General features: G+C 50.0%; 9 protein-coding genes across 9 annotated transcripts; 5 read left to right on the forward strand and 4 right to left on the reverse strand.

Annotated features, from left to right (window-relative positions):
* Positions 1 to 8,608: 8,608 nt before the first annotated feature.
* On the forward strand, positions 8,609 to 10,959 carry VC83_00221 (uncharacterized protein). The gene is made up of 3 exons (XM_024463917.1): positions 8,609 to 9,348; positions 9,476 to 9,899; positions 9,955 to 10,959. Exons 1-3 carry the CDS (start codon positions 9,166 to 9,168, stop codon positions 10,692 to 10,694), a joined length of 1,347 nt encoding a protein of 448 aa, XP_024328167.1. The 5' UTR covers positions 8,609 to 9,165; the 3' UTR covers positions 10,695 to 10,959.
* A 289-nt stretch (positions 10,960 to 11,248) lies between these two features.
* VC83_00222 (uncharacterized protein) lies at positions 11,249 to 12,502 on the reverse strand. The gene is made up of 4 exons (XM_024463918.1): positions 12,115 to 12,502; positions 12,033 to 12,048; positions 11,808 to 11,944; positions 11,249 to 11,754 (listed from the first exon to the last, which is right to left on the reverse strand). Exons 1-4 carry the CDS (start codon positions 12,312 to 12,314, stop codon positions 11,601 to 11,603), a joined length of 507 nt encoding a protein of 168 aa, XP_024328170.1. The 5' UTR covers positions 12,315 to 12,502; the 3' UTR covers positions 11,249 to 11,600.
* A 39-nt stretch (positions 12,503 to 12,541) lies between these two features.
* Positions 12,542 to 13,374, forward strand: VC83_00223 (uncharacterized protein). The gene is made up of 3 exons (XM_024463919.1): positions 12,542 to 12,755; positions 12,882 to 12,988; positions 13,076 to 13,374. The coding sequence occupies exons 1-3, from the start codon at positions 12,670 to 12,672 to the stop codon at positions 13,165 to 13,167; spliced, it is 285 nt and encodes a 94-aa protein (XP_024328169.1). The 5' UTR covers positions 12,542 to 12,669; the 3' UTR covers positions 13,168 to 13,374.
* Positions 13,375 to 13,719: 345 nt separating this feature from the next.
* Positions 13,720 to 15,506, reverse strand: VC83_00224 (uncharacterized protein). Its single transcript, XM_024463920.1, has 2 exons — positions 14,987 to 15,506; positions 13,720 to 14,933 (listed from the first exon to the last, which is right to left on the reverse strand). Exons 1-2 carry the CDS (start codon positions 15,093 to 15,095, stop codon positions 14,224 to 14,226), a joined length of 819 nt encoding a protein of 272 aa, XP_024328172.1. The 5' UTR covers positions 15,096 to 15,506; the 3' UTR covers positions 13,720 to 14,223.
* A 93-nt stretch (positions 15,507 to 15,599) lies between these two features.
* Positions 15,600 to 19,303, reverse strand: VC83_00225 (uncharacterized protein). Its single transcript, XM_024463921.1, has 2 exons — positions 17,560 to 19,303; positions 15,600 to 17,476 (listed from the first exon to the last, which is right to left on the reverse strand). Exons 1-2 carry the CDS (start codon positions 18,075 to 18,077, stop codon positions 15,934 to 15,936), a joined length of 2,061 nt encoding a protein of 686 aa, XP_024328171.1. The 5' UTR covers positions 18,078 to 19,303; the 3' UTR covers positions 15,600 to 15,933.
* On the forward strand, positions 18,297 to 18,596 carry VC83_00226 (uncharacterized protein; the record flags this gene model as incomplete). Its single annotated transcript, XM_024463922.1, has 1 exon — positions 18,297 to 18,596. One exon carries the CDS (start codon positions 18,297 to 18,299, stop codon positions 18,594 to 18,596), a length of 300 nt encoding a protein of 99 aa, XP_024328174.1.
* Positions 19,304 to 19,895: 592 nt separating the features above from the next.
* VC83_00227 (uncharacterized protein) lies at positions 19,896 to 20,837 on the reverse strand (the record flags this gene model as incomplete). The annotated part of the gene is made up of 1 exon (XM_024463923.1): positions 19,896 to 20,837. The coding sequence occupies one exon, from the start codon at positions 20,835 to 20,837 to the stop codon at positions 19,896 to 19,898; it is 942 nt and encodes a 313-aa protein (XP_024328173.1).
* Positions 20,838 to 21,357: 520 nt separating this feature from the next.
* VC83_00228 (uncharacterized protein) lies at positions 21,358 to 23,187 on the forward strand. Its single transcript, XM_024463924.1, has one exon. It carries the CDS (start codon positions 21,766 to 21,768, stop codon positions 23,062 to 23,064), a length of 1,299 nt encoding a protein of 432 aa, XP_024328166.1. The 5' UTR covers positions 21,358 to 21,765; the 3' UTR covers positions 23,065 to 23,187.
* A 179-nt stretch (positions 23,188 to 23,366) lies between these two features.
* On the forward strand, positions 23,367 to 25,774 carry VC83_00229 (uncharacterized protein). Its single transcript, XM_024463925.1, has one exon. It carries the CDS (start codon positions 23,771 to 23,773, stop codon positions 25,574 to 25,576), a length of 1,806 nt encoding a protein of 601 aa, XP_024328165.1. The 5' UTR covers positions 23,367 to 23,770; the 3' UTR covers positions 25,577 to 25,774.
* Positions 25,775 to 25,876: the final 102 nt, after the last annotated feature.

Here is a 25,876-nt window from a genome sequence, read left to right on the forward strand (position 1 = left end):
AGTTGACTTAGACATGCTCTAATTGCGAAATCAGAAGAGTCCGTCTCTAGGACTATCTTCTTTACAGGGTCAAATGTGTCTAAGATAGGTGCTTCTATGAACTTTGTCTTAAGTTCTTAGAAAGCAGCTTCTGCCTTATCTGTCCATTCAAACGTGAGGTCTTTCCTTATAAGCTCTGTATGTCACAGTTCACCAAGGCATAGGGCGCCAGTTGGGTATTATGAATTAAACTCAATCTAGAGAAGAAAGGAAAGAGAAGAGGAGCACTCGAGCAGTGGCTCGATCTATATACAGCTATTGTGGAGTGAATTCTCTTTAGCGAGACCAGTTCTGAGAATTCACTCCACAACTGAAAACTTCGCTCCAACCCCGGAAAGCTCCCCACACCCCTGAATCCCCACTCGAGCTGCAAGGCGCACTTGATATCGTAACACCTTCAATCGAATTCGAATGCAGACAGAAGAAGATGAAGACCTCACTACATTCAGAACTCGATTTGGATCCTACAAATACAAGGTCATGCCCTTCGGACTCACAAATGGTCCAGCAACATTCCAGAGGTACATGAATGAAACCCTCATGGATTACCTCAACCAATTCGTCACCGCATACATGGATGACATTCTTATCTACAGTGCTACTCGAGCGGAGCATACAGAGCACATAAGGAAAGTCCTACAGAAGCTTCGAGAAGCTGGACTGCAAGCAGATATCTCAAAATGTGAGTTTTTCGTCCAAGAAACCAAATTCCTAGGACTCATCATGGGAGTCAATGGCATTCGCATGGACCCTGCAAAGGTTTCTACTATATTGGAATGGCAAACTCCAAAATCGCTCAGGGATATGCAAGCTTTCATTGGATTCTGCAATTTCTATCGAAGGTTCATCCGAAATTACTCCAGCATCATGAGGCCATTGGTGAACCTTACTAGAAAGGATCAGATATTCGAATGGACTCATGCATGCCAAACTGCATTTGAGCTGTTGAAACAAACACTCACAGAAGCTCCTGTCTTGAGGCATTTCGATAGACACAAGACAGCCTATGTCGAAGCAGATTCCTCAGACTTCATCTCATCAGGAGTCTTGTCACAAAAAGATGATCAAGGGGTTCTACATCCAGTGGCATACTTCTCGAAAAAGCTAGCACCTGCAGAATGCAATTACGAGATATATGACAAGGAATTGCTTGCAATCATCAGATGTTTCGAAGCATGGAGACCAGAACTTGAAGGGACAGATTTTCCAGTCCAAGTCTTGTCTGATCACAAAAGCTTGGAATACTTCATGTCCACCAAGAAGCTGACAAGAAGACAAGCTCGATGGGCTGAATTCCTCTCTCGATACAACTTCCAGATCATCTATAGGCCTGGGAAGCAAAATGGAAAAGCAGATGCTTTGACTCGAAGGCCTGGTGACAGACCAGAAGGCAATGATGAGGATGATCGACAAAAGCAACAGCTTCAGGTGTTGCTACCACCTTCGAGGCTACATCCAGACATTCAGAAACTCAAAGAACAAGGCCAAACAGCTCAGCTAGCTCCAGTGGAAACTCATATCAGAGAAATGACAATTCTTGAGAAAATCCAAAAGTCTCAACTGGAAGACAAATTCTGCAAGGCTACACTACAGAAGCTTGAGAATGGTGATCGAACAAGCAAAGAGGTTGCATTGGCTTATTGCGAACTCAAAAACGGCATGCTAGAATATCAAAATCGAGTTTGGGTGCCAGAAACCATTCAGGTGGACTTGTTGAGAGAAGTTCATGAACAACCTTCTATGGGACATCCAGGAGCTGGAAAGATGCTGCGAGTCATGAAACAGCACTATTACTGGCCAAACATGGACAAAACAATAATTCGATATATCAAAAACTGCCATAGTTGTCGAAGATCGAAACCATCTCGAGATTCCTACAATGGACTTCTACAACCAATCCCTATTGACAGTCGACCATGGATGGATATATCAATGGATTTCGTGACAGGATTACCACTCTGTGAAGGGAACAATGCTATCTTGGTTGTTGCATGCAGGTTGACGAAAGAAAGACATTTCATTCCGTGTTTCGCTGGGCAAGAAGGGACTACTGCAGAAGCTACAGCACAGCTCTTACTTCGACATGTATGGAAGCACCATGGTCTACCAAACTCGATAATATCAGACAGAGGTCCTCAGTTCATTGCAGAAGTCTGGAGTTTGCTCTGCAAAATTTGGAAAATTTCGGCCAAACTTTCAACTGCCTTCCACCCAGAAACAGATGGACAGACTGAGCGATTCAATGCAGAGCTCGAACGCTACTTGCGAGCTCATGTGAACTATCTTCAAGACAATTGGGTTTCATACTTGTGCATGGCGGAGTTTGCTGCCAACAGTTTGCCATCAGATGCAACCAAGACAAGTGCGTTTTTTGCGAACAAGGGCTATGAACCAAGAATGAGCTTCGATACAGAGCAGCAAGCATATCACGAAGCCAAACAAGAGCACAAGAACATAGCTCAGACCATGGCAAAGGTTTGGGAGTTTCTGCAGGATGAAATCACGCTCTCGCAAGCAAAAATGGAACATTTCGTGAACAAGAAAAGGAAACCTGCACCACGCTATCAAGTGGGAGACAGAGTATGGCTTTCAACTCGAAATATAAAGACACAGAGGCCATCAAAGAAGCTAGACCACAAGCAAGTAGGACCTTTTGAAATTCTAGAGCGAATTGGGCAAGTTGCATATCGGCTCAAACTTTCAAACAGCATGAAGATTCATCCAGTATTTCATGCCAATCTATTAAGACTTGACTCGAATGATGCAATCGAAGGGCAGCAACAGGAGCCAGAGCCTCCAGTCATTGTCAATGGCGAAGAGGAGTGGGAAGTGGACGAAATCCTCGACTCAAAAGTTATTCGAAAGAAGCTTTTCTACAAGGCAGCTTGGAAGAACTATCCACCGGATGAGACATGGTATACTGCAGAGAGCTTTGAAAATTCTCCAGAAGTTACCCAAGCATATCACAGAAAATACCCTCAGAAACCAAAATGAGAGCTGGAGACAATTGTTTTTTTTTTTGAAAATGGGATTTCTTGATCAGGAGATCAACTCTGGAGTAGGGGGGGGGTAGTGTTACGATATCAAGTGCGCCTTGCAGCTCGAGTGGGGGTTCAGGGGTGTGGGGAGCTTTCCGGGGTTGGAGTGAAGTTTTCAGTTGTGGAGTGAATTCTCAGAACTGGTCTCGCTAAAGAGAATTCACTCCACAACAACATAGCTGTATATAGATCGAGCCACTGCTCGAGTGCTCCTCTTCTCTTTCCTTTCTTCTCTAGATTGAGTTTAATTCATAATACCCAACTGGCGCCCTATGCCTTGGTGAACCGTGACAAATCTAACTATTACTACTACCACCCTACATAATAACCCTTAATCAATTGTAATTAATTAAGGGCACCTCTCGCACGTACAGGCATTATGTCCCATATTACCACATGTGCTATAGCACTGTTACTGTCCCTTAGAACCCACCTGCTGTCTACTATCACTTGCCACCTCTATACGGACTTAAGCATCAACCTTAGCACTCTAAAGGATATCCTCTCCTCTCGTATAGAGAGACTACCCCCTTGCATTATACACCTCTTGTGCTTCCTTTCCCTCCTCTTTTTCTGTTCATTTGCTGCTTGTAGAGCCTTAACTTCTGCCTTAAGCAGAACAGCAGAATGCATCATAACTTGCACCCCCTTAACAAGGCAGCTAACAGCATCATTAATTGAGCTAGGAGAGCTGTTCTGACGTCGTACAATGTGGTTCTTAATGTGCTCTGTTTGAAAGTTAAGCTCCCTTATAGTTTGTTGAGACTTTGAGGTCTAATTGTCACTCTTAACTATAGGAGGGGTTGGAGTCCTTAAGTGCAGATTTAAGTGAGAGAGGACATTCTACAGCTTGTATAGAACTAGTCCTGTAGCTCGGAATATGCTCTTAATGTTCTGCTCTGTGTTATGATTATAGCTTACAGCTTGTTATGGTTGTTATGGTTGTTATGGTTGTTATGGTTGTTATGGTTGTTATGGTTGTTACGGTTGTTATGGTTGTTACGGTTGTTACGGTTGTTACAGGTGCAGCCTTAGCCACCAAGGCAACAACCGCTAAGCGGACAACTGTATATTACGAGGAATAGCCTCAGCTTCCTTCCTTCTTCTTCTTCTTCTCTCTTTAGATTCAATCTAGCTTATTATTCTCCAGACTGGCTATAATGAGTGTGGTGGCATATAGAGGGTGATTATCTTCCATAAGAGTTCGCAGCAGCTATTAAGAGAGTAGGGGGCACAGATGGGGTTTGGGGGTTTGTCGATGGTACTTTTCAGTCTCACTAGTGTCCACAAGAGCAAGATGCTTAGCGGCTTGTATTCTCAGGCCATAAATGGGCTCATGGAATCAACTACCAAGCAGTAGTAACTCCTGATGGTTTAATATCATCACTAACAGGCCATGGCCTGGTCCCGTAAATGATTGGACGATGTGGCAGCGCTCTGGTGTAGAGGAGCATATACGAGAGGTAAGAGTATTCTATTATCATATTACAATACTAATAACTATCTAGGTTATGCAAGACCATGATCTATTATATATCTATAGTGATCATACATACCAAGCAGGTTATGGTATGGCTTGCCCATAGACGCACCCATAGGGTAGACACTTCCTTTGGGATGAAAGGAAGGCTTGGAATAGAGCCCTCTCTTCGGTCCGGATTGCTGTAGAACAGGCGTTTAGAGGAGTGTAGGTTCTATAGACATATACAGCATTTGGAAAGGCGCTCCGTTCAGGATATCAGCCAGTTGGGGTTTACTATCCCGTTGCGGTTCTATTATCAAATTGCTTTATATGCTTCCATCACACATTAGCATCTAGATCACAGTTTATAGTGCCTCCACTATTAATAGAAGAGTATTTATCATTATAAACTATATACATGCATATCTATTATATCCCTTTCTATCCATCTGTACTATGATGCATCTGTTGTAATAGATGTAGTATTTGACTCACATCCGTAGTTCTTAGAGTTTTGATTCAACACTCTCGATAGCTTTTGCGTTCGAATGTTTAGCAGCATCGGTGCTTACTTAAAGCTTAGCAGTCCTTGCGATACTCTGAGCTATTTCAAGGATCGCATCTTTATAAGAAGATAGAGGGGGGTCTTTGGTGCACTGTTTCCACTTTCGTCTTAGTTGAGAAGCTGAAGTTGACAGTGTAGGGGACTTGAAAATATGAGAATCAGAGAGGATAGACTTAGAGAGGATTGGCTTAGAAGAAGACTCTATTGAGTTTGATAGATTTCGATGTGAGAACTAGGTAGTTTAAGCAGTTTGCCATGTAATAGATGCTTTGGTTTCTGCTTCCTTCATCCCTTTTGCTACATCTCGAATCGATTCCTTATTAGCCCATATATTAACGATATTAATTCACTAGTCAACTGTGTCGTTATATGAAGAAGTGTAATGGTGGGTGCACCAGATGTGAGAATCTAGCCACCCAAGGAAGGGATGAATTTACTAAGACAACACACTGTCTTAGAAAACAGAGCCAAAGGGTTGTAGCTTAGACTATTCCACAACGCAGCAATCAGGTGTGTGATGTAGTGAAGTGGTTCAGACAAGTTGCAACAAATGTTGAGTCTGGGAACTCAGGGGTAAGTCAGAGGTTAACACCTCACTGACTTTTCAGAAACAAGGAATAACAAGATGAATGCTTGGAAGCTTGGAAAAGACGTGGAAGTATGTGATAGTCGATTTACTGTATTGTCTGCTTGCCCTTTCTTAAGGAAAGGGCAATCCTATTTATGCTAAAGGAGTGTAGTTCTCTCATTTTCCAAGACTTTCCATGACTTACCAGGCTTGGTAACTGTAGTCGACATAAGAGAATCCCATAGAACCATCTCTTAGGTTCGTAGCCTATAGGAAGTAAAAGGAGGTCCAAGGTCAGAGTACCCCTATAGACAAATTATGTCATAGACAAATTATGTCATAGACAAATTATGTCATAGACAAATTATGTCATAACTTAACCAATCTTGTGGGTAACTAAAGAGCGATGACATGTAATGAATCATAGAGGTTCATAGGAGCTTTTAGAGCTATCGTTCATGCTCCTAGGCCTCTAGTTGGTAGAGATATGTCATGTGGTAGTATGAGTGATGTCATGTAATGAATCATAGAGGGTTGTAGAGATATGCTATGTGGTAATATCGGCCCAGTAACTAAGGAGCGATGACGTGTAATGAATCATAGATGATTGTAGCAATCGTTGAGTAGTATCGCTCTTGTTGTTGGTGTGATAAGCCAAAATATGTATAGTGACTTGTAGGTTTGAGGAGGAGATTTCTAAGTTTGCTCTTGAGTTTGATAGCAAACTGAGTGCAACGAATGTCAGTATGACAGATATATATAACATGGACGAGACGGGACTATACTAGAAGATGACAACATCAAGGGGCTTTATGACAGCAGAGGCAGCTAGCTATAGGTTGGAAAAGAGAGAAGGCAAGAATATCAGTAGTTGTTTGTGTTAATTCAACTAGCACAGATCGATTTCCACTATGATTTATTAGAAAGGCACCACGAGCTCTTCGAAATGTTGAAGTCACAGCAATAGGAGGGGTTTAGAGATGGAATAAAAAGGCTTAGATGAATTAGTTCATTATGGCAGAATGGTTAAAGGCCTTCTATTTACAAGTAGGCACATCTCGATTAATACTCCTAATGATGGATAACTTCTTAGCACATATCGCCACCATTAAATCAACTCCTCCTCCCCTAAACATCTGCATCATCTAGCTTCCTCTAAATGCAACAAGCTGATTTCAATCTCTTGATCAAGGCATCATCTCTACCCTTAAAGCATACTACTAATGACAATGGCTCCACTATATGCTTGAATGTTACGAAGCGAATAAAGACCCTGTCTAAGCAATAAACATCTAACTTGTGATTTGATGGCTCATTCGATCATGGACTTACGATGTTACAAACATAACTATCTATAACTGCTTTCGAAAAAGCACAATTCTCTAACGCCTAATTCAGCTTCTAATACACCCTCTTCCTAATATGAACGACCTTTATCAACAAGTATAACAAGTTGGCTACATCCGTGATGCTATGGATCTCTTGAACTTCTTAAATCCAGTGGAGGAGGACATAGAGATGATAGAGGAGAACATTAGGGAGCCTATAGGGGAGGATATACTACTAGAGCAGGTCATTGCATAATATATACTAGATTCTAAGGCTTAAGATGATGACAAGGATGAAGAGCTTAATCCATAGTCTGTGCTAGCCCCATAAGCTGCACATCAAGCTGTACAACGTCTGATTAAGTTTATAGAATCTAGGAATAGTGGCACGAAGGAGGCAGCAGTGTATTTACGGTCCTTTGAGAAGTTTAAGAGAGAGTTGGGGCTTATAGTAGCCAATTCTAAGGCACAGGGAACCTTGGATGGCTGGTTTATGTAAATTGCCTTATTTTAGATAGATGTCGCGTGAAATTCGATATCTCAATATTTACGCTATCTCGATATTATTTACAGGAGCTGAGCTATCGACCTAACGGATTATGACTGTAGTAGCGAGCTGCTACACTGTATCAGCTTTAGACTACAGTAGGAAATAGTGGCAACAGGGGGGCGCAAGGATTATGGTTACATCATTTCCTATCTAGGCTAAAGCTGCTACGCTGCTACGCTGCTACACTCAAATTACGATGCTGAAGTGGCCTATTGGCATGCCATGTTTTGTACCAGGCCAGCTACTCGATCGATATTGACCAGCCATAGCTGAAGCCAGAAGCTTGGGTTTGGCAGGGCGGTGTGATGTACGACGACATGGTTCAATAAACGTCCCAGCCCCTGGGATTGTATCGGTGAGTACTCTCTAGAAGTCCTAGGACGTCGTCGTACAAATCTCCAAATCTCTAGGTTTGTGTCATCGGTATTCTAGCAACTCATCAAGACCCCCATCATCTCATCCATCCCTGAACCAGACCCTCAGGCACACCTCCCCTCCCCCTGGACCATGTTCACCGTACCTGCCGCAAAGAGAAGAGAGGTCGCAGGACTCAGATTGCCAAATCCTGTCTCCAGCGCGCAGGCGCCCGACTCACCTCAGCTCAGTTGTCCCTAGCATCAGAAGCGGGGGATCAATACTTCACATCTCAGAAAGAACGTGTAACATCCCCAATCCATCCCTTACGCAATAACACCATCACCCACCTCGCAACCCGCTACCGATTCCCCCAATCCATCACTCCTGACTCAGCGCCGTGCATAACACACCCCCACCACCGGCACACTCCGCGCTTCTGCCGAAAAACCAGATCCGAATACCAACTACTCATGTAGGCGCAGTAGATCCAACCCGCGCCACCTCCCCATCAGATCTCAGAAAACTTCCCATCGCGGGGGATCGGGACAGGGAACGTGCATCCACCAACCGAGAAGGGCATGGTGGTCGTGCGCGGCACGCGGCACGGAGCGTTAGCGCCGAGCGATTGTCCGGTTCTGGCGCGTAGTGGGGCGAGGAGATGCTCGATGGAGGTGCGTGCAGTAACCGGAAGTTCTGGATGCGGATGTTAGGATTGAGTCGAGAGGAGAAATTCCTGTTTGTTTCGGTGAGCAGGCAGGGATTCCCGGCTGCATGGGCTGCATGGGCTGCATGGGCGAGCTACGGATGTGCCACGGGCCTCTTTGGGGGGCTTAGTATGGATGGATTGGGGAGGGAGTGGGAGACGCGATAGCGAGGGGAAAGAGACGTGCATGAGGGGTCGATAGTCGCCGATCCCGCGGCTTCCACATCTTCTCCCGCCGGGCCAATTTCTATGCTGCGTTTTCCTGTTTCCTGCTTTTAGTCGGCATCTTGCCAGGCCGGGCATGCAGGAGGGGTGTCGTAGCATGACATGGCTGGGAAAATGCGATGAGTCTGTGCCGTTCGTGCCGTGGTCGCCTCCTGACAGATTCTCACACATAAGTACGGTGGGTTCTCTCTGTTTCTCCTGTCGCTTGGTTTTGGAAATGGGGAAGCTCGCATCTGCCTCTTATCTGTCTCTATCAGCTCAACTTTTGCGGCTTTGCTCAGTGCTTTTTATCCTTTTGCTTCATCTCTGAAACGACGGCTACGAGACAGTATGGTCTACTCACTTGCGTATCGGCGCCCGGCGTATGTGGAGCCTGAGATTTATGCATCGAGGCAATCGGGGAGTGAGAAGGATGCTAAGGAGGAGTCTGTTCGGTCGGGAAGGTCTGGAAAGAATTCGGGGATTCCGGCGGCATTGGCTTTTGATAAAATTGTCGATGGAGGGACTTGTGCTGTGAGTACCCGTTTCTCACCTCTCATATTCATTGTGGGAGCAAACTTCATCGGATTTGTTGCTATTTTTAATTTATTTCATCTGTCATGGATTTCGTCGATGTGCTACCATACTAATACCACCCCAGCCATGCACGCTCCGCGATTTCATGGACTACATGCTCTACGTCGAGCACTCGGCCGAGAATCTGAAATTCTACCTCTGGCTACACGACTACACAGAGCGCTTCAACAACCTCACCGAGTCCTCCAAAATGCTCTCCCCACAATACATCTACGTCTCCCCCGAGCGCACCTCCTTGGTCACCATGCCCCTCCCCGCCGTCCCCAAACGCCAAAGCTTTACCAACGAAGTCTTCAAAGGCACCGTCTTTGACAACGACCCCTTCCGCACCCCCTGCTCCTCAGACTCAGACCTCACCGACCGCCCCGCAATCTTCTCCCTCCCCTGGTCCAACGTCCGCATCCCCGGCAGAAAAACCCCCTCGCCCACGAAACCCAACCGCACCCTCGCCATCTCCGCCTTCGCCAAAACAGGCATGCGCCCACCCTGTACGTTTCCCCCCCTTTCCATTCCCCATTACCAACTCCCATTAACACTCCACAGTCTCTACACAACCCTTCCGCACCGAAATCTCACGCGTAATAAGCACTTACCTCCTCCCCTCCTCCCCCCACGAACTCAACCTCTCCTCTCGCGACCGCGCCGCCCTCCTCGCAGCTTTAGAACGCACCACCCACCCCTCGGCCTTCATCCGCGCCCGCGCTGCCATCGACGATTCCCTACACAATCAATCCCATCCCAATTTCGTCCGTTGGGCCATCGCTAATGGAAACCCCCCCCGCATCTCCTTCGCGTGGTGGGGCGGCATCGCGTTGCTATTCTTCGGCACCCTGATAGCGATGCTTCTCACCCTGTCACGCGCGCCGAGGGGATACAGGATCCTTGCTGCGATACCGTGGGTTATTGGCGCGGCGACGTTTGGTGCCGCAAGAGAGGGATTGTGCGTTTGTCTGCATGCGATGCGAGCACGGCAGGTGCGGCCGTGGGAGTTATTCGGGGACAGCGAGGCGGAGGTGGAGATGGGGAAGGCGGAGTTGGATGGGATGAGCATTACGACGAGTGGGTTGAGCGTTATGATGGGGGTGGGGGATGCGCCGTGGGTGGGACGGTATAAGAAGAGGGGGCTGTTGAGACGGGTGTTTGAGAGGCAGGTTAGGGTTGTGGAGCCGGCGCTGAGGGAGGTGCAGAATACCTTGTTTGTGCAGGCGGCGTTGGTGGCGGTGCTTGGGACGGCGGTGGCGACAGGGGTGTTTGTCGCGATGCCGAGTGGGAATTTCTTTTGAGTTGCTTGTGATGGTGTTTGGTGGTTTGTTGTATATATTGAGGGCGTGCTTGGTGTATAGTGGGGGTGTGTGGGCTTGATATACTTTTTTGCTTTGCGTTTGTCTATACCTTTCTTCTTTTTAATAGGGTTTGCTCGGAGTACATACGATTATAACGAGCTATGATGAGACGCCCTTATGGCGGCCACAAATATATGATATTTATGACCAGTTGAATGGTATTAGTGCGAGACAAGGCAGTTGCCTGTCTTCGATGTGATTGAGGAGAAGTCTGGAAAAGCAAGCCTTGTTATTTTGGTATTGTTACTAGCAGTTTAAGATAATAGTCCTCATCTTTTCGGCTCCATTTTTGAGAGGCTGGCTTGTTTGCTTGCAGCCCTCAGTGATTAAGAGCCTTCATTTCAACTATAGTTCCTGTAAACACCAGCTGTTTCGTAAAGACTCAGAAGCCAAATTCAGCCTTGATAGTTTCCGAGATAGCCGCCATGGTCCAGGAACTCCGAAGCATCAACGTCACTTCATTAGGATGGGGGAACTAGTCATGGAGTCAATACCATTTATATACACGGTCACAATTATATTCTTCAAACAACACGCACATCAGAGCGGACCGAAAGAAATTCCATCCTCGTCTAACCCTGGCTTATAAGCCGTGAAAGTAATAGAACATCTCTAGATGCCAGGACGTCTAAATCCACACTCATTGCACTCCCCAATATGCCCGGTTCCAGCTTTCCATGCCTCGCGAACACTTCTTGTCATTTTCCACATCGGGCCGTAATTTTCTTCGCCGGCCTTCTATATTCAGTGCGATATCCCACTCCTCCACCAACAGGCTTAACGCCTCACTTTATCTCCGCAATCCTAATTCCTCCATACCAGACTGAATACCATCTATCGACGGATCTAGGCACTCGCCACAACTGGCTCGGGAGCCTGCTCTATCTTCGCCTTCTCAGCTGCCGCAGCTGCCTTGCCCTCGGGGCTGTTCTGGTACAACAATATACGGGTAACCTGGATAGCACCAACGCATCCAAGGAAGAAGTTGACTGTGGCGAGACTGGGAGGTGGTTAGCACCGGCACGGATAAGGTAGGGGTGGGAGAGAACGTACAGAATGTTCTTGGGCTTGATGATCAAGCACCAGCGTGTCCAGATTGCGCCGGTGCAAGTGAGGGCAGCGTTCTGAGTAAGAGAGAGGGACTCTGCTGGGCGTGCGAAGTCGGAAACACCAGCGAGGACAAGGGTCCACTGGTTCGAGTTAGCTATGTGCTCAAACGATACTGGCATCGACGAGGGGTCGAGGAATCGTAGATTCCAAGTGATGGGGAAAGTGTACCTTCATGACCGGAGCCCTATTCGCGAATTAGCTTTCTTGTACGCCGGTATATGAATTCAACCCATTGGATCGCGTGGCTTACCAGAAATGCACCGTCTTAACTCCGATAGGGCTGTCCCAGGCAGTCTTGAACCAGCTCGCCTTTGCGGCTCCCTGTGCCTCAGAGGAAGTGCCCTGGAAGCGTCGGCCGGCGCGGGTTGTGTTGCGGGCGAAGGCCGATTGGAATTGAGCCCTCGAGGCATTGTTGAGGATAGGGCGGGCGGTGCGGAAGAGAGTTGCCATTGTGACGGAGTGTCGAAGCAAGGGCGCTTCTATCAACTTGATCGTTATTCGGACGAGGGAGGGGAAGGCGAGTATCGAGGCCGGTGCAGTTAAGCTTCAATGAGGCCGATGAGGTGGAGTAGATTATATTCGGGGTGCGAGGCTGACGACTCACAAGAATGTTGAACGGCCTATGTGGAGAGTTTGGGGATATAATCCTTGTGCATCCTCCAATCAGTCGCCGACATTGCATAAATCGGGTGTTTGTGCACGGCGCGGAACAACGTTTAGGCGACGTCGGATCAACAGCTTCGTGAATCGGAATTGGAGGTAACAAGACCGCCAGCTCGAATCTTCAAGCATACAACTGATCACCATGTCGGGTAAATACACATTCACCAAAGGCCTCAAGGAGGTGCGATTCCTGCTGTGCCAGACTGGCGAGACGAGCAATGCTACGAGGTGCGACTCCCCCGTCCCAGCTCCGTTGTTTTTCGGGACCCCCATTGCGCCCCGGATGCAATTGAATGCGACCCGCACATGCGTGCAAGCAGTTGAGGACATTTGCTGATTCTATGAAACCCTCAGATCTTTTCTCGCACGCGCGTACCCCACGATGAAGAAGTACAACCCGTCCACGCCAATCATGATCCGCGAGGCCGCAGGGACACAACCACAGGTTTTCGCCCGCTACGGTCAGTACAACATCAGTCGTAGAGAAAGGATATCTAGGGCGCACTTCAAAGATCGAGGAGAACAGTATGCTGACAATGAGTTTGCAGACTTCGGCAAGGAGAAGAGCGAGCTATTGGCTGGGTTGTCGGATAAGGAAATCGAAGAGAAGGTTACTGGACTTGTGAAGTCCGAGGCATAACTTGTCGGTGGTGGATGAGACTGATGGCGATGGGCAACTGTATATATGGGATAGAAGAGGGCCATGAATGAAGATTTGTACGAGCTGGACCCCCGAAAGCCTATGCGTGTGCCTACGAACGAGACTATGTGCCGTTGGTGTGCGAGTTTGAGAAGTACTGGGAGGAATTTGTGCAACTGCATTAATGACACCCTCGAAAAGAAAAATGGCAATATTTCACGTGGAAATGACGGCTAGCCGGTAGGAATAAGGGATGGAGCTGCTCGTCTCTAATGTGAAAGGAGGGCCTGACATGCCAAAGGAAGGAGCAACCGACTTGTGTGCCAAAGGGGGTGGAAGGAACGACCGAGTTGCTAAAGGAAGGAGCGACTAACTTGTTTACCAAGGGAAGGAACGACCGGCTTGCTTTCCTAAGGAAAGAGCGGCTGACTATAGTTGCCAAGGGAAGGAGCTACGGACTGATTTACTAAAGGGAGGAATGGCTAGCTTCAGTTACTAAGGGAAGGGACGTCTGACTTGCGTTCTAGAGGAAGGAATGGCCGACTTCAGCTACTAAAGGAAGGAATGACCGACTTTCTTTCTAGAGGAAGGAGCCGACTTGCTTTCTAGAAGATGAACTATACACAGTCAGAGCCCGTCTTTAGGCTAGACTACTAACTTAAACATTAACGTACGCACCGAATACTAAATTGGTGTGCTCGAGTAGTCACCATGGAAATGAGCTATGATAACTTTCGACCTTCACCCGAGCTATATGACGACTCGGATTCAGATGAAGAAGAAAACACCCGAGAGGCTGCATCTGCCGGGAGCCAATCAACGAAGAAGCAGTAGTTGGGAAGAAGGTAGGCTTTCAACCTGTCTTTCAATTGAGTTCGGGCGCCAATCTTGTTGTGACAGCTAGCCCAGACAAATGAAAATAATTGTACGTGGCTGGTGTGGGCAATGACCCGCGCGGCGACGGGTTACTCGTTCCCGTATATAGCCATGGTATTTCTCGTAGTTTTTAAAACGCCAGTCTTTCAAGCCATCCATATACTCCTGTCCACAACCCCACTATTCTTCCTCGCTCTCGCTACTCTCCCCACCCCCCTTCGCCAACTCTCTTTCCAGCTCAGCCTCAAGGTCAACCTCCTCCTCCCTCTCCTCCTCACTCTCCTCTTCCTCCATCCCCCCTTGGGTCGGACTCCCCAAGTCCAGCACCTCCACATCCATATCCCCATCCGCATCTTCATCCTCATTCATATCTATATCCACACGTTCAACCACTCTCTCTTCCCTTCCCCCCAACGGCGTCCCAAGCCCCAACCCAAACGGCCTCGTCGGCGCTCTCCCCCCGGGATACTCAATCGTCAACCCATCATCACTCTCACTCTCACTCAAGCTCTTCTCCCTCCTCCTCCTCCCCGCAGTCTTCTGCCTCTTGACCTCCTCCTTCGGCGCCGCCACGCTCTTCCTCCGGCCCTTCGGCGCAGCCTTCACGGGACTCTCATCCTGCGCTGCTCCCCCCTCCTCTCCCTCTGCTCCCGATGAACGCACAAATGCCATCTCGAACACCGAGTCGACGGGCCGCAGTTCCCAGCCCGAACGGCTGGCGTCCCAGACGAGCACGTAGCGTGCGGCTTTCTTGGGGGCGCCGGAGCTACGTGGGCCATGGTAGAAGGAGGTGGATGTTGCGGTCGACATGGTCAAGTTGTATTTGTGCTGGTCGGAGGTGGAGGGTTTGAGGAGGGCGGAGGTCGCGGGCGCGGAGAGGGGTGGGGAGTCTGTCGGTGTTAGCTAGGGTCGACAATGGAGCGGGGGGGGAGGGGGACTGTACATTTTATGGCTGTTATGAGGTCTTTGTTGCTTAGGCCTTGGTTGAGGAGGGCAGGGCTGAGGAAAATGGGGTAGCTCCCTGAGGTTGGGGGCTCGGAGGGTGCAGCCATTGTATCGTTGTGTTTAGCGTCAGGGTTAACGTTGGAGGCTGTGGGGTGGGGAGGGATGTGCTGTCATTTGTTCGTAATTGGTGACTGTTCGAATGCACAGGGCCAGGCGATGGGGTGCAAAAGATTCGTCTATGTGAAGGCCAAAAGCCAGTTATAGATATTCTCTTTGTGGTAGTTAAGAGTGTAGCAGGTTGTCGTGGATGATGAGTGAGGCTGGTTCTGGCTCACTATGTAAGCCGCCGGGTGTCACCCGGATCGGCGCTTACCGAAGATGCGCCGTCGGCGCTAGCGTCCCCATCGAACTACTTCTGGGCCGCTGAGTTTACTGTTTAAATTCTACCTAAAATCTAAACGGTAAATTCCTATAAATGGTAATAAGAAAATAGCTTACTGACCTTACAACCTACAGAGCCAGTGATTCATTTTAATAGTATCGTTGCTAGCAACTGTTGGAATTATTGTGGTTGATAGTGACTGGAAGCAGCACAGCCCTTGTACTGAGAATCCTCTTTTATTTTTATCACTTCTGGAGCAATTGCTAGTCTATCAAGGTAACTACTACGAGACCCTATATAACTCTTATTATATGGGATGATTTGTCCTAAACGACCTGGGTAAATCGAAACCGTAAAAGGTAAATAGCGGCGAAATGGAACATCCTAACCTCTAAATGCAAACAACGACCTGCATTATTACCGTAGCAGCCCCCCAACCTTATCAAAAGCAGCAAAAACACAACAATGCTTGGCAAGCTACGCATCGCCCACCCAAAGTCAAGCCGTGGTAGACTGTCCATATACTCCCGCATCAGCAACACCTCCGTTAGGATGAGCCTCAGCTACCCTTCTAATACGGGGTTCGTAACACCGTGCCCCCATCGGCCTCCATTGCCTCCCCTCCCCCGAAGGGAAGGGCCTCTCGGACGCTCATTACCGCGGGGGTTCCAGTCGCCGCGAGTGTTATAAGTAATGTAGCCACCCACATATGGACCACCACCGCTATACCCGCCGCCACCACCGTACACTCCACCGCCGCCATACGGTCCACCCCCACCATATGCTGGCCCACCACCACCATACGCTCCACCGCCACCATACCCACTGTCACGTCCTCTCTGCGGGCCCATCGGACCTCCTCTCCCAACACCCCGCCCACCCCTATAACCCTGCCCCTCTACTCCATCCGCTCGTCTTGCCCCCTTCTGCTTCCGCTCAACCGTGAACTCAATCGGTTTCAGGGGCGTCCTCACCCACTCTAGACCATGAATCCCCAAACACACCTGTCTCTCTTTCGACATCGTCCACGCCTGAAAGCACTCCCCTAGACTAAGCTCCAACCCGCCATTATGCTCTCCCACCCCCGCTAACTCCACGATCCAAGCGCGACAGTACTCCCCCTTCGGGTCATAATCCCACGACTGCTTAATAGGATTAAAGCTGCGACCGTCGCCGCGCGGGTCATTTCCCACACCAGCCACGTACTGCCAGTTGCCCCAGCAGCTGCTGACGTCGTAGTCCTCGAGCGCGTACTCGTACCACTCTGCGCCCAGGCGCCAGTCAAGCTCGAGGTGCTTCGCGAGGAAGTTGGCGACGTTCTGCCGCGCGCGGCTGGATGTGTATCCCGTTAGCGCTAGCTCGCGCTGGCTCGCGTCGATGAGTCCTGTACCGGTTGTTCCGTTGAGGAAGCGCGCGAGCGCTGCTGAGCTGGCGGGATCAGTCGAGGGTGTGGTCCATGGTTGCGAGAAGTCGCGGCGGAAGCCGCCGATGGAGAAGAGGAGTGCACCGTATTTTCGTGTGCAGAGGCGCATGTAGTCGCGCCAGAGGAGTTCGTACCGGATGGCTGACGTGCCGCCCGTCTCGCCCTTGCCGAAGCCAGGAGTGGAGGCGCAGGAGGGGAGGTTGGAGTCGCCAGATTCGAATGAGACGAGGGAGTCGTGTATTTGACGTGCTGTGATGCAGCCTTGAGAGAGGTAGGAAGAGAGGCGCACGCTGTAGTCTGCGCCCATAAGGTCGTTTCGCGTGTCTTTGTAGGTGGTGATGGCGCCGGATTCGAGGAGGTGTAGGAGTCGGGATTTGGCGGCCTGGGATCCGCCGTGGAGGGTGGGGGATGGTGGCATGGAGCTTGGGCGCAGTGGGAATGTGGGGAGAGGCGATTGGGATATGGGTGAGAGGAGAGATGATTCAAGATCTTCGTAAGAGTTTGGTATAACGAATGGTGGAGATTGAGGCGGAATTATTGACATTGGAGGTAACGGTGGTAGTGTACCTTTGGCCGGCGTGGGTAGGAGAGCCCGAGGCGCATTGAGGAGTGGTTCAACAAGCTTTCGGTAGGTGGTGAAAACATCTGGAAGCTCACTGATGTCTTTGAGCGGGACATCATCGCTGTTTGGGTTAGAATCCTTCATATGAGCATCACAGATATGGGACACAGTGTTGCAAAGCACACGGTACAAGGGGAGACATACTCATCTACGAAGTACTTCTCATCCTTCCACAACTTGAAGTCGACACCTGCCGCGTCACAAATGGTCTTGCAATCTTTCTCGTCAAGTTTCTCCTCGACGCCTTCTTCGGCAGTCATCCACACAGCAGCGATATTCACCCCTTTCCCATTAAATTTGAACCCTGCTAAGAGATCTTTCAGAACATCGCTTAACATGCCAACTCTTACCTCGAGTCCGCTGCCCACATTTCCAAGGGTTTCCTTTAACTCCCAAACACTCTCCGCTATGAATTTAGCCCGGTGCGGCCCGCATCTCCAGAACTTGCTGATGCTGGATCGTGCCTCGGGATACGGACTCTTCTCCTCAGAGACTTTTGGGATGAAACCAGAGACTTCTATCTGCTGCGCCGGGAAAGCATAGACGGGGAGGAGGTGCGTATATGTTTTAGCGGCATCAGTAGCCGCAGTATGAAAGACTGGATTATCTTCTAGGCGGAGGTCCCTCCGTAAGAGATAGATGAGAATATTTGGCGGCGTCATCGTTCTTTGTGTCTCTCACACGTCCAACAATAAAACTGGAGGTCGAAGAAGATTGGATCTGACAGGACCTCGCGGAATCATGGCAGTATCGATGTCGACTTAGAGCTGGCAAACTAAGGGCAGAAGCACCGACAAGCCATGAGCTTGTTATATAGCATCTAGCTATGCTGATGACATAAGTCTGAGCAAGCTCCTGAGCCCGAAGGAAGGGCCCGCAGAATGGCGTCGGTCACACATGGTGCCACCAGTCCCAAGGGGCCCGCGTCGAGGCAGCCTCCCGAGGTCCCCGCGGAATGCAAAAGCGGGTTAGATGGGGTCCAGCTGCACCGCGCTCGGCCTATGAGCGCCGCACGCCATTCCCGACGCTCAGGGAGCGTCCCACCGGCGGTGTCCAAACGTGGACTCCATGAGCTTCAGCCGCAGTTGGATTGGCACGGAGAATGGGGGGTGGTGAGGGAGATCTCCTTCGCGGCGCCTCTGTCACGAACTATCACCACGGCTGCATCCCCTTCAATTTAGGAGCTGAGGGCGTGGGGGAAACTTGGTGATGGAGTAAGATGGAAGCGAGCACGGAGGGACGGAGAGGAGATCGGGAGTTGTGGAACAAGTGAGACGGGGTGTGTAAAAGGCAGTGGTGGAGAGGAGAGACACAGAGCGGATTTCTGCATCGCGATGCCCAGTTCCTGCTCCATCCATCCAACAGAGAATAGCCCCTGTAGTCTGAACATCATCACCCTGAGGCGTCCAATGATGGGCAGTATGTGTGGCCCATCGAGTTCATCGAGGCAGCTTAGCGCGTTTATGCCCATCTGCCCACTCATTAGTTTGTCGACGGCGTTGAGGCCGAGCGCGCGCGTTCGTCTTCGGGAACGAGGACTTGGGTCCTTGAGATCCCCCCAGCTAGACTAGATAGAGCCTCCCAGCGCTCGCTTTTTCATTGCCGTCGCGGGGGGGCGATGACCCTACAAATTCACACTTAACTCAGGATCTCCGTATGTATGTCAGGATGTATGTCAGAATGTATTTCAGAATGTATGTCTCAGTTGGCGTGTCCGGATGTACTGTGCTATACTGTACGATGTCATTCTTGGAGGTTCGTGATTGCATCACCGCCGCTGAGATATGAGGTGGTATCTGCGTCAATGCTATATTGGCCGGTGATATTATGTGCGTCCAATGTATTCGCGATGTGGTAAAGCGAAGAAGTTGTACAATGAAGTTTCACATCCGGCTTGTGTGATTCTGTGAATCTGGATCCATATCTCTTGTACACATGGATCCGAAAGCACTCTCCGATACTCCTACGATCATCATCAAACTGTACAGTAGCGTCAAAATTCGAGCCCCTCTCGCGCCTCTCGTCCCTACCTAACTAGGTAATTAGTTGGAGGGAAATCCCCACATTCCAGCGCGACAGGGATCGCAGGCTGCAGTAGTCGTGGTCGCCTATCTTTCCTGCCATTGGCCTTCCCGCGCGTCTCGCCCACACTACTCGTAGCAAACTCCACCGTTACACGCAGGGTAAATGTGATTGAGATCAAAACGCGGCACGTGAAGAAAAGAGCCAAGATGTTATTGTTTCGAGGCACCCAAACCCCGGAACACACTCCCACAAACAGGATCGGCGCTGGGATAAGCGGAATGAGAGAGGGCTATCCAACCCCAGCATCGCGAGAAGACAGGAACACGGATCCTCAGCTTTGCGCCACTTTGTCACGTTCTTGCCCGTCTTGTCTATTGCCGTACGATTGTCTTGTTGTGATGGCCCGAAACAGAAACCTGCCCGGTGCAACGATACATGAGGCTCAAGAGTCCTCTCTAAAATTTATCCCCCAGACCGGCCAGCTTCACATTCTTCGGCACCACATATAGCGCCCGACCCTCCGTGTACACCAATCCTACCAAATCCTCCACCCTCCCCTTCACCCACGCCTTCCTCTTGCTCGTCCCATTGTCTGGTCCTTCCTCCATCCACGACCTCACCACCCACCACCCTGCACTCTTAACAGGCCTTTTATATCCCAGCTCAAGTCTTGCTGTAACCCCCACGCCTCCGTCCAACCCCCTCATCCCTGTTCGTGCCAAACACTCATCCAGCAGCGTAGCCAACAAGCCTCCATGCACCACCCCCGGCCACCCCGACAGCCCCCGTCCCAGCCACGCGAGCACAACATACTCCCCCGTCGTCTTGTTGTAGAACACCCGCTGGTACCCAATCCCCCCGTATCCTGCAAGCGGTCCGCTCGTCAACCTGTTCGCGAGGCCGTCACCCCCAGGCGTCGTATATGCATCCCACGAATCCCATTCCTCCCCGGCCATCGATTTGGCGAGCGGCAGCGCCTCGGCGTCCGCACGGAGGGCCGTGGTGAGCTTCTGGCCCTCGGGGGACTCGGGGCTAGGGAGCGGAGGGGGCGCCAGTAGACCGGAGCTAAACTTCCCTACCGAGAGGCCCAGAAGGAGGAAGCCGGAGGCCAGGATGAGGGGGCGAATTGATTTTCGTTGGTTGCGAGGAGGAGGAGGCGGTGAGTGATTGGAATGTGGTGGTGGTGGTGTGAAGGCATTTAGTTGGGATAGCAGGTCGTTGTGATGGGGGGTTGGCACATCGGGGGGTTGAGAGGGTGGTGGAGTTGAGTATTGCCTGCATTGGGACGATGAGTAGATGAGATGTCGTGTATGCTGTCCATGTCCAGTCGGTTTGCCTTGGAGCTGGAGCTGGAGGCGGAGGGGGGCGAGCCCTTTTGCGAAGTTCTTCGTTGCCATTGTATGTCTCACGTAGTCAGTCCAATATCTCCAGATTAATAAGTGTTCGGAATGTCGAATTGGGACGCGGGCTACTCCTGTCTCGTCTCAGTCACTTAGCTCAGTCGCTGTTGTGTTGTTGTCGCGACGTGTTGGGTTTGAGCTCGGTTGTTTGGCAGAAGGCTTCAATCTCTATATTCCTTATCCGCTGCCAAGATAACCAGCCCCGTCTGGGACGGCTCGACGAGGCTGAAGAACACGAAGGCAAGCTGCTGCGTTGCAGCAACGCGCATCTTCACCTTCGTCATTCGTACAATCCATGCTTCAGATGTGCGACGGCAGTAACACCCGCAGCAATGAGTACTGTTTTCCATGAGCATGAAGCCTTTGATCTTTGCACTTATTCCTTTCATTATTCGGTTTCCTATGGCTGGTCACTTCGGGCTGAGTCAGTTCCCATTGTCCTTGATCATTTCAGTTCTTGTTCTCCGAGAGTATTTTTAGCAAGAATGCAAAACATTCTTTGATTCTTTGCCTGATTCTTAACTTTTCTTGTTTTGCTTATCCAGGTAACATAGATCTACGGTCCTTGGCCTTTGTGGGGCTTGCTTCGGTGATGTTTCCTTCTTTCCTTGCATCGACGAACAATAATAATGCTGTCTAGGTCTTTGAAAGTTATAATTCTTCAAAGAAGCTTTGTCTTTCTTCACTGTCCCGAGTCTCAGATAATAACCTTTGTGTCATTCTTGCATAAATACCCCTGCTGTCAAGGTGATCGTTATCATCTCGGCAGCACCATTCGCATTTCAAAACATTTCTCACCAGTACCATACAACACTATTTGTTAGCTTTTACTGCTGTGCAGTATACACTTCCATCTCCTATTCTCTTGCAGTCTATTTTGGCACGTGCCACTCTATTCCACGTCCTCCTCTATCAACCGCTGATCATGGCCGAACCATGGCCAGTGGGCGAACCGCAGCCAGTGATAATCCCAATGCTGGAGGAGTACTCCGATGGCACCACCAGTTGCCTAGCACAGTGTCTGTTGGAGGAAATATATCGAGATTACCATTCTAAGCGTTTTACATTCATTGTTGCTCCAGAACGAAGGTTAGTTCCCATCTTCCGCTGGCATAAGGACATGCGTTCGCGCATTAACATCCTCTTCTCTGCACTCTCCGGTCCTCAAAGATACAAAATAGTATTTGTGGCCATTCTTTCGATATCGCCGGCCTTCATCGAAGCTCTCAGGTACGCTGTTGACGATCTCTGGACATTACTCGTTGGGCACTTGACAGCAAACAAATCAAGCATCGAGTTTTTCGCGCGGTCGCGGGGTCTGCCCTGGCTTCGAGCCGTCAGAGAGTTGATCCCTGGATTATGCCGCCGAGACCCAGAGCCTCTTTTGAGCTCCTTCACTGATCATATTGTGGGACTTTACCCAACTCCCAACTCCATCAGCGATGAAGTCTTGCACCAAAATCTTAACGCCCATGGCCCAGACACGTACTATTTATCGATGACAGGCGCGATAGTTCCCATCCTAGCCCCGAGCTACAACGATGCCCAGCCCTCAGACCTCCAAGTTATAGACATCGAAGAGTGCACCTATGACCCCGCTCTCTTCTACCAATACGACCGTACGCCCGACTGGCCATGGCAAACCTGGCCACGCCAACCCCAAATCTGCGATGCCCCGGACATAGACGGCGTATACCACGAGCCTCCCCGCTGCGTGAAATGCGACCACCGCTTCTCCGGGGAAGAAGATTGGCATAACCCATTTACTGGCTGCCAATGCCACGACATGATGCACGCGTGGCAAGGTGTGTTGATCCAGATAGTTGAGTATCCCCCGTTCCCCGATCAGCCGAACGTCGTGAACCGCGGGGTGCGGGCCCTGCAAGCATTAGCTCCTAAGGCCCTGATAGGTGAGTACACGGGGGTCCTGGTGCCTAATGCTGATTACGATCCGCATTCTGAGATTTGCGACAACACCTACCTGTTTGGGTTATATGACCAAACATACCGGCGTTATGTCGCCGCCATCTCGGCGCGGCTGTGTGGGAACTGGACGAGGTTTATCAATCATACTGATGATGAAGACAAGCAGAACGTTAAATTTATTAATGTACGGATACTGAACAGATTGAGGGTGATGGTTATGACGACTAAGCAGATCAACCTTGGGGAGGAGATACTGGGACATTATGGTGAGGGTTACTTCAAGAGCAGGCAATTCTGAAGCAAATAGACATAGACATAGATATAGATATAGAAGAATACCATTCATTCCTTTGATTCATGGCCCAGAAAAGCAAGATAGGTGCTGACATCGATCCCCAGCTCCAAACGATCCCATTGCAGACTCTTGGGCCGCGCGAGTAGTTGCGAGGCTTATGTTGGTTGTTGGTTACAGATGTGAATAAACGATTGGCGACACGTCGACGGCGCGTAAACCCGAGGTTGTGGCTCATGCAACCTCGTTTTTCGGGAGCGCTTAAACAACCACCACCCGTCCACAACCCAGGCTTTCCCCGTTTATTCGTCCCCTGTTTATGCGCCCGGCACGACGGTGAAACGGTATGCACGGCAGGTATGGATATAGACGAGTCATACCAGCCGTCATCTGGTCTTTGACGCCGGAAAGTCTGCCAGCAGGGAAGGCTGAGGGTTTTCGGGCGGTCTGCCTGCATCTGCCCGTGCCCGTGTTGGAAGTCCAACATGCATAGCTGCCTTCATGGCGATCGGCGTATATGAGTCTGCGGGTATGTAAGTAGAGGGACGGAATCGTCTCCCTTTCTTAAGTCATTACAGTTACTACTCTCATGTTTCTATTTCGCTGCGAGTTTGTGTGACGAGGCTGGTGAAGCCACTATTCAATACATTTCCTACTCATGTTTCGATAAGACTGGCATGCAGCATCGAGCCATTACTATTGTTAGCTGCCGATGCGTTGGCTCCTCGGATACGATTGCTCTTCATTCTCCACAGTAGGGCTTTTCTGTTGCGTGGACGACAAAGACGCGGCATCTACGACGGGTTTCTGTTGCAGATACGGAGAGAAGGCATCTATCACACAGTCTATCCCAAAAATTACCCTTACTACTGCGGAGCAGCCAAGGACGAGACTTCACCCGCTCATGATAGCCACCCGACAATCTGCTCAAACACGCCAGCAGTCTTCAATCGCGCCTCCGCAACCTACAGCGACTCTCACCGTGCCTGTGGCAACTGGTCGAAAGCACATACAGCCTGAAATGGCGCAATCACAATTCATGCCGACTCCTCTTCTGCCCACGGCAACTCTCCGGATGAGTTCAACAGCTACTAACCAAGGTGTGACGACGCCCCGGCTGGATTCAACTGCCCAACATCCTTGGAATCGTCAACGACAGTCGTCCTACGAGCAACCACGCGAGCCCATAGCACAGCGACAACTGCCGAGTCGGAAACAGCTGCCGTCTTACAATATGCCCCCAACTCAAAGACAACTGTCAACTCGTCAACGACAGCCGCCCTACGATAATCCCTCTAGTGCAAGACAACCATCGCCTCGTCAACAGCCGTCATCCCAAGGGTTGCTAGTAACTCAGCAACCCACCGACCCGGAACAGATAGCGGCCCTGAATTTGAAACTTGAAACTTATCGCCAGATCATAGTCGATCTAATGAGGCCGACCATCAGTCAACAAGTGCCCGCAGTCAGTGCTGAACAGATAAGAACAAGTCTTCGAAAAGCCGTGTCCAATCCACAACCTCGAACCACGGCCACGCCATATCCTGACACTCCACCATACTCCCCGCCGCCTAAACAAAATGCTGCAAGTCAGTCACAGATAAATCCCGAACGTTTTGAACTGCCTGCGACGAGCCTACAACAATCCAGGCCCGTCCCACGCATCATTACAACTCCACCCTACGTGTATACGAACCCTTACAGGAATAAGAGGTCCGAACTTAGTGCAGCAACAGGAAATCACCACAGGACAATTTCTCAACCTCAAATGGAGCGTTCCCAATGGCCTTCGACGCCGGACCTATCCGAGGCGCCTTCTCGGACGCTCAGCGGGAAAGAAGTGCCCAAGTCAGAGCCGCCCAGACAGGCTCGTGATTCCAATGATGTCCCTGTGCCACCCGGCTGCTGCATCCTAGACCGGAGAGCCATTGAGCGTGGACTGGGTCTGATGGCGCAGTACTTGCACCAAAACAACGCCGACCTGACCATCATTGCCGTCGGCGGGGTGGTCTCTGCGTTCTTCCTCGGCGCCTGGACCACGAGCACCGATGTCGACGCTCTAGGATCTACTCTCACCACCGCCCAGCGCAGGTTGCTCGCCAGCGCTGCATTACACGCTAAATCTCGCGGCCCCGTGCGGCTGGGCGACGGGTGGTTCAGTGGCGAGAGCGCGAAGGATATGCGCCCCGAGGTAGCGCGCGACGTCTACGAACTCTCCAAGCAGCAGAACGACATTGTGTACTGCAGCGAGGGACTGACGGTCTTGGCGCCGCGGTGGAGTTATGCATTTATGGTGTGCGTGGACCGACTGTCTCGTGGCGTAGGGAGGCCCTATGATATGGGCAATGCGGTGCTGTATATGCATCAGTACATCAAGATCGGGAAGCACAAGCTGATTCCGATCTTGGGGATTATGAAGTGGGGGGAGGGGTATGGTTTACATGTTACCATGGAGGTACTACGCGTTGTCAAGGCGCAGTATCTGAGGCATTATGATAGGGAAGCAATTTCGGAATGATTTTAAATATCGCTCTTATATTTTTGGTTTGCTGCATTTTAGCTGGTTTCATAGCATAAGCGGACCTGGGATGATGGAGTATGCATTGGGATTTAGATGGGCCAGGCCCTTTCTTAGTCTCCTAAATGATACCCCATTCTGTTTTTGAAGTGCTTTGGAATCTTCATTTGTGATGATAAAAAAACCGGACGGAAGTATGACCCTTAATAAATTTATGTACCCGCAAAAATAACCACGGAAGGAACGACTCAACACGAACGACGCAAATAGCTCCTTCCCCAAATAAACTCTTACTTGCCT

The sequence above is a fragment of the Pseudogymnoascus destructans genome (assembly GCF_001641265.1).
Source record: "Pseudogymnoascus destructans isolate 20631-21 unplaced genomic scaffold scaffold_1, whole genome shotgun sequence".
Lineage (NCBI taxonomy): Eukaryota > Fungi > Ascomycota > Leotiomycetes > Thelebolales > Thelebolaceae > Pseudogymnoascus > Pseudogymnoascus destructans.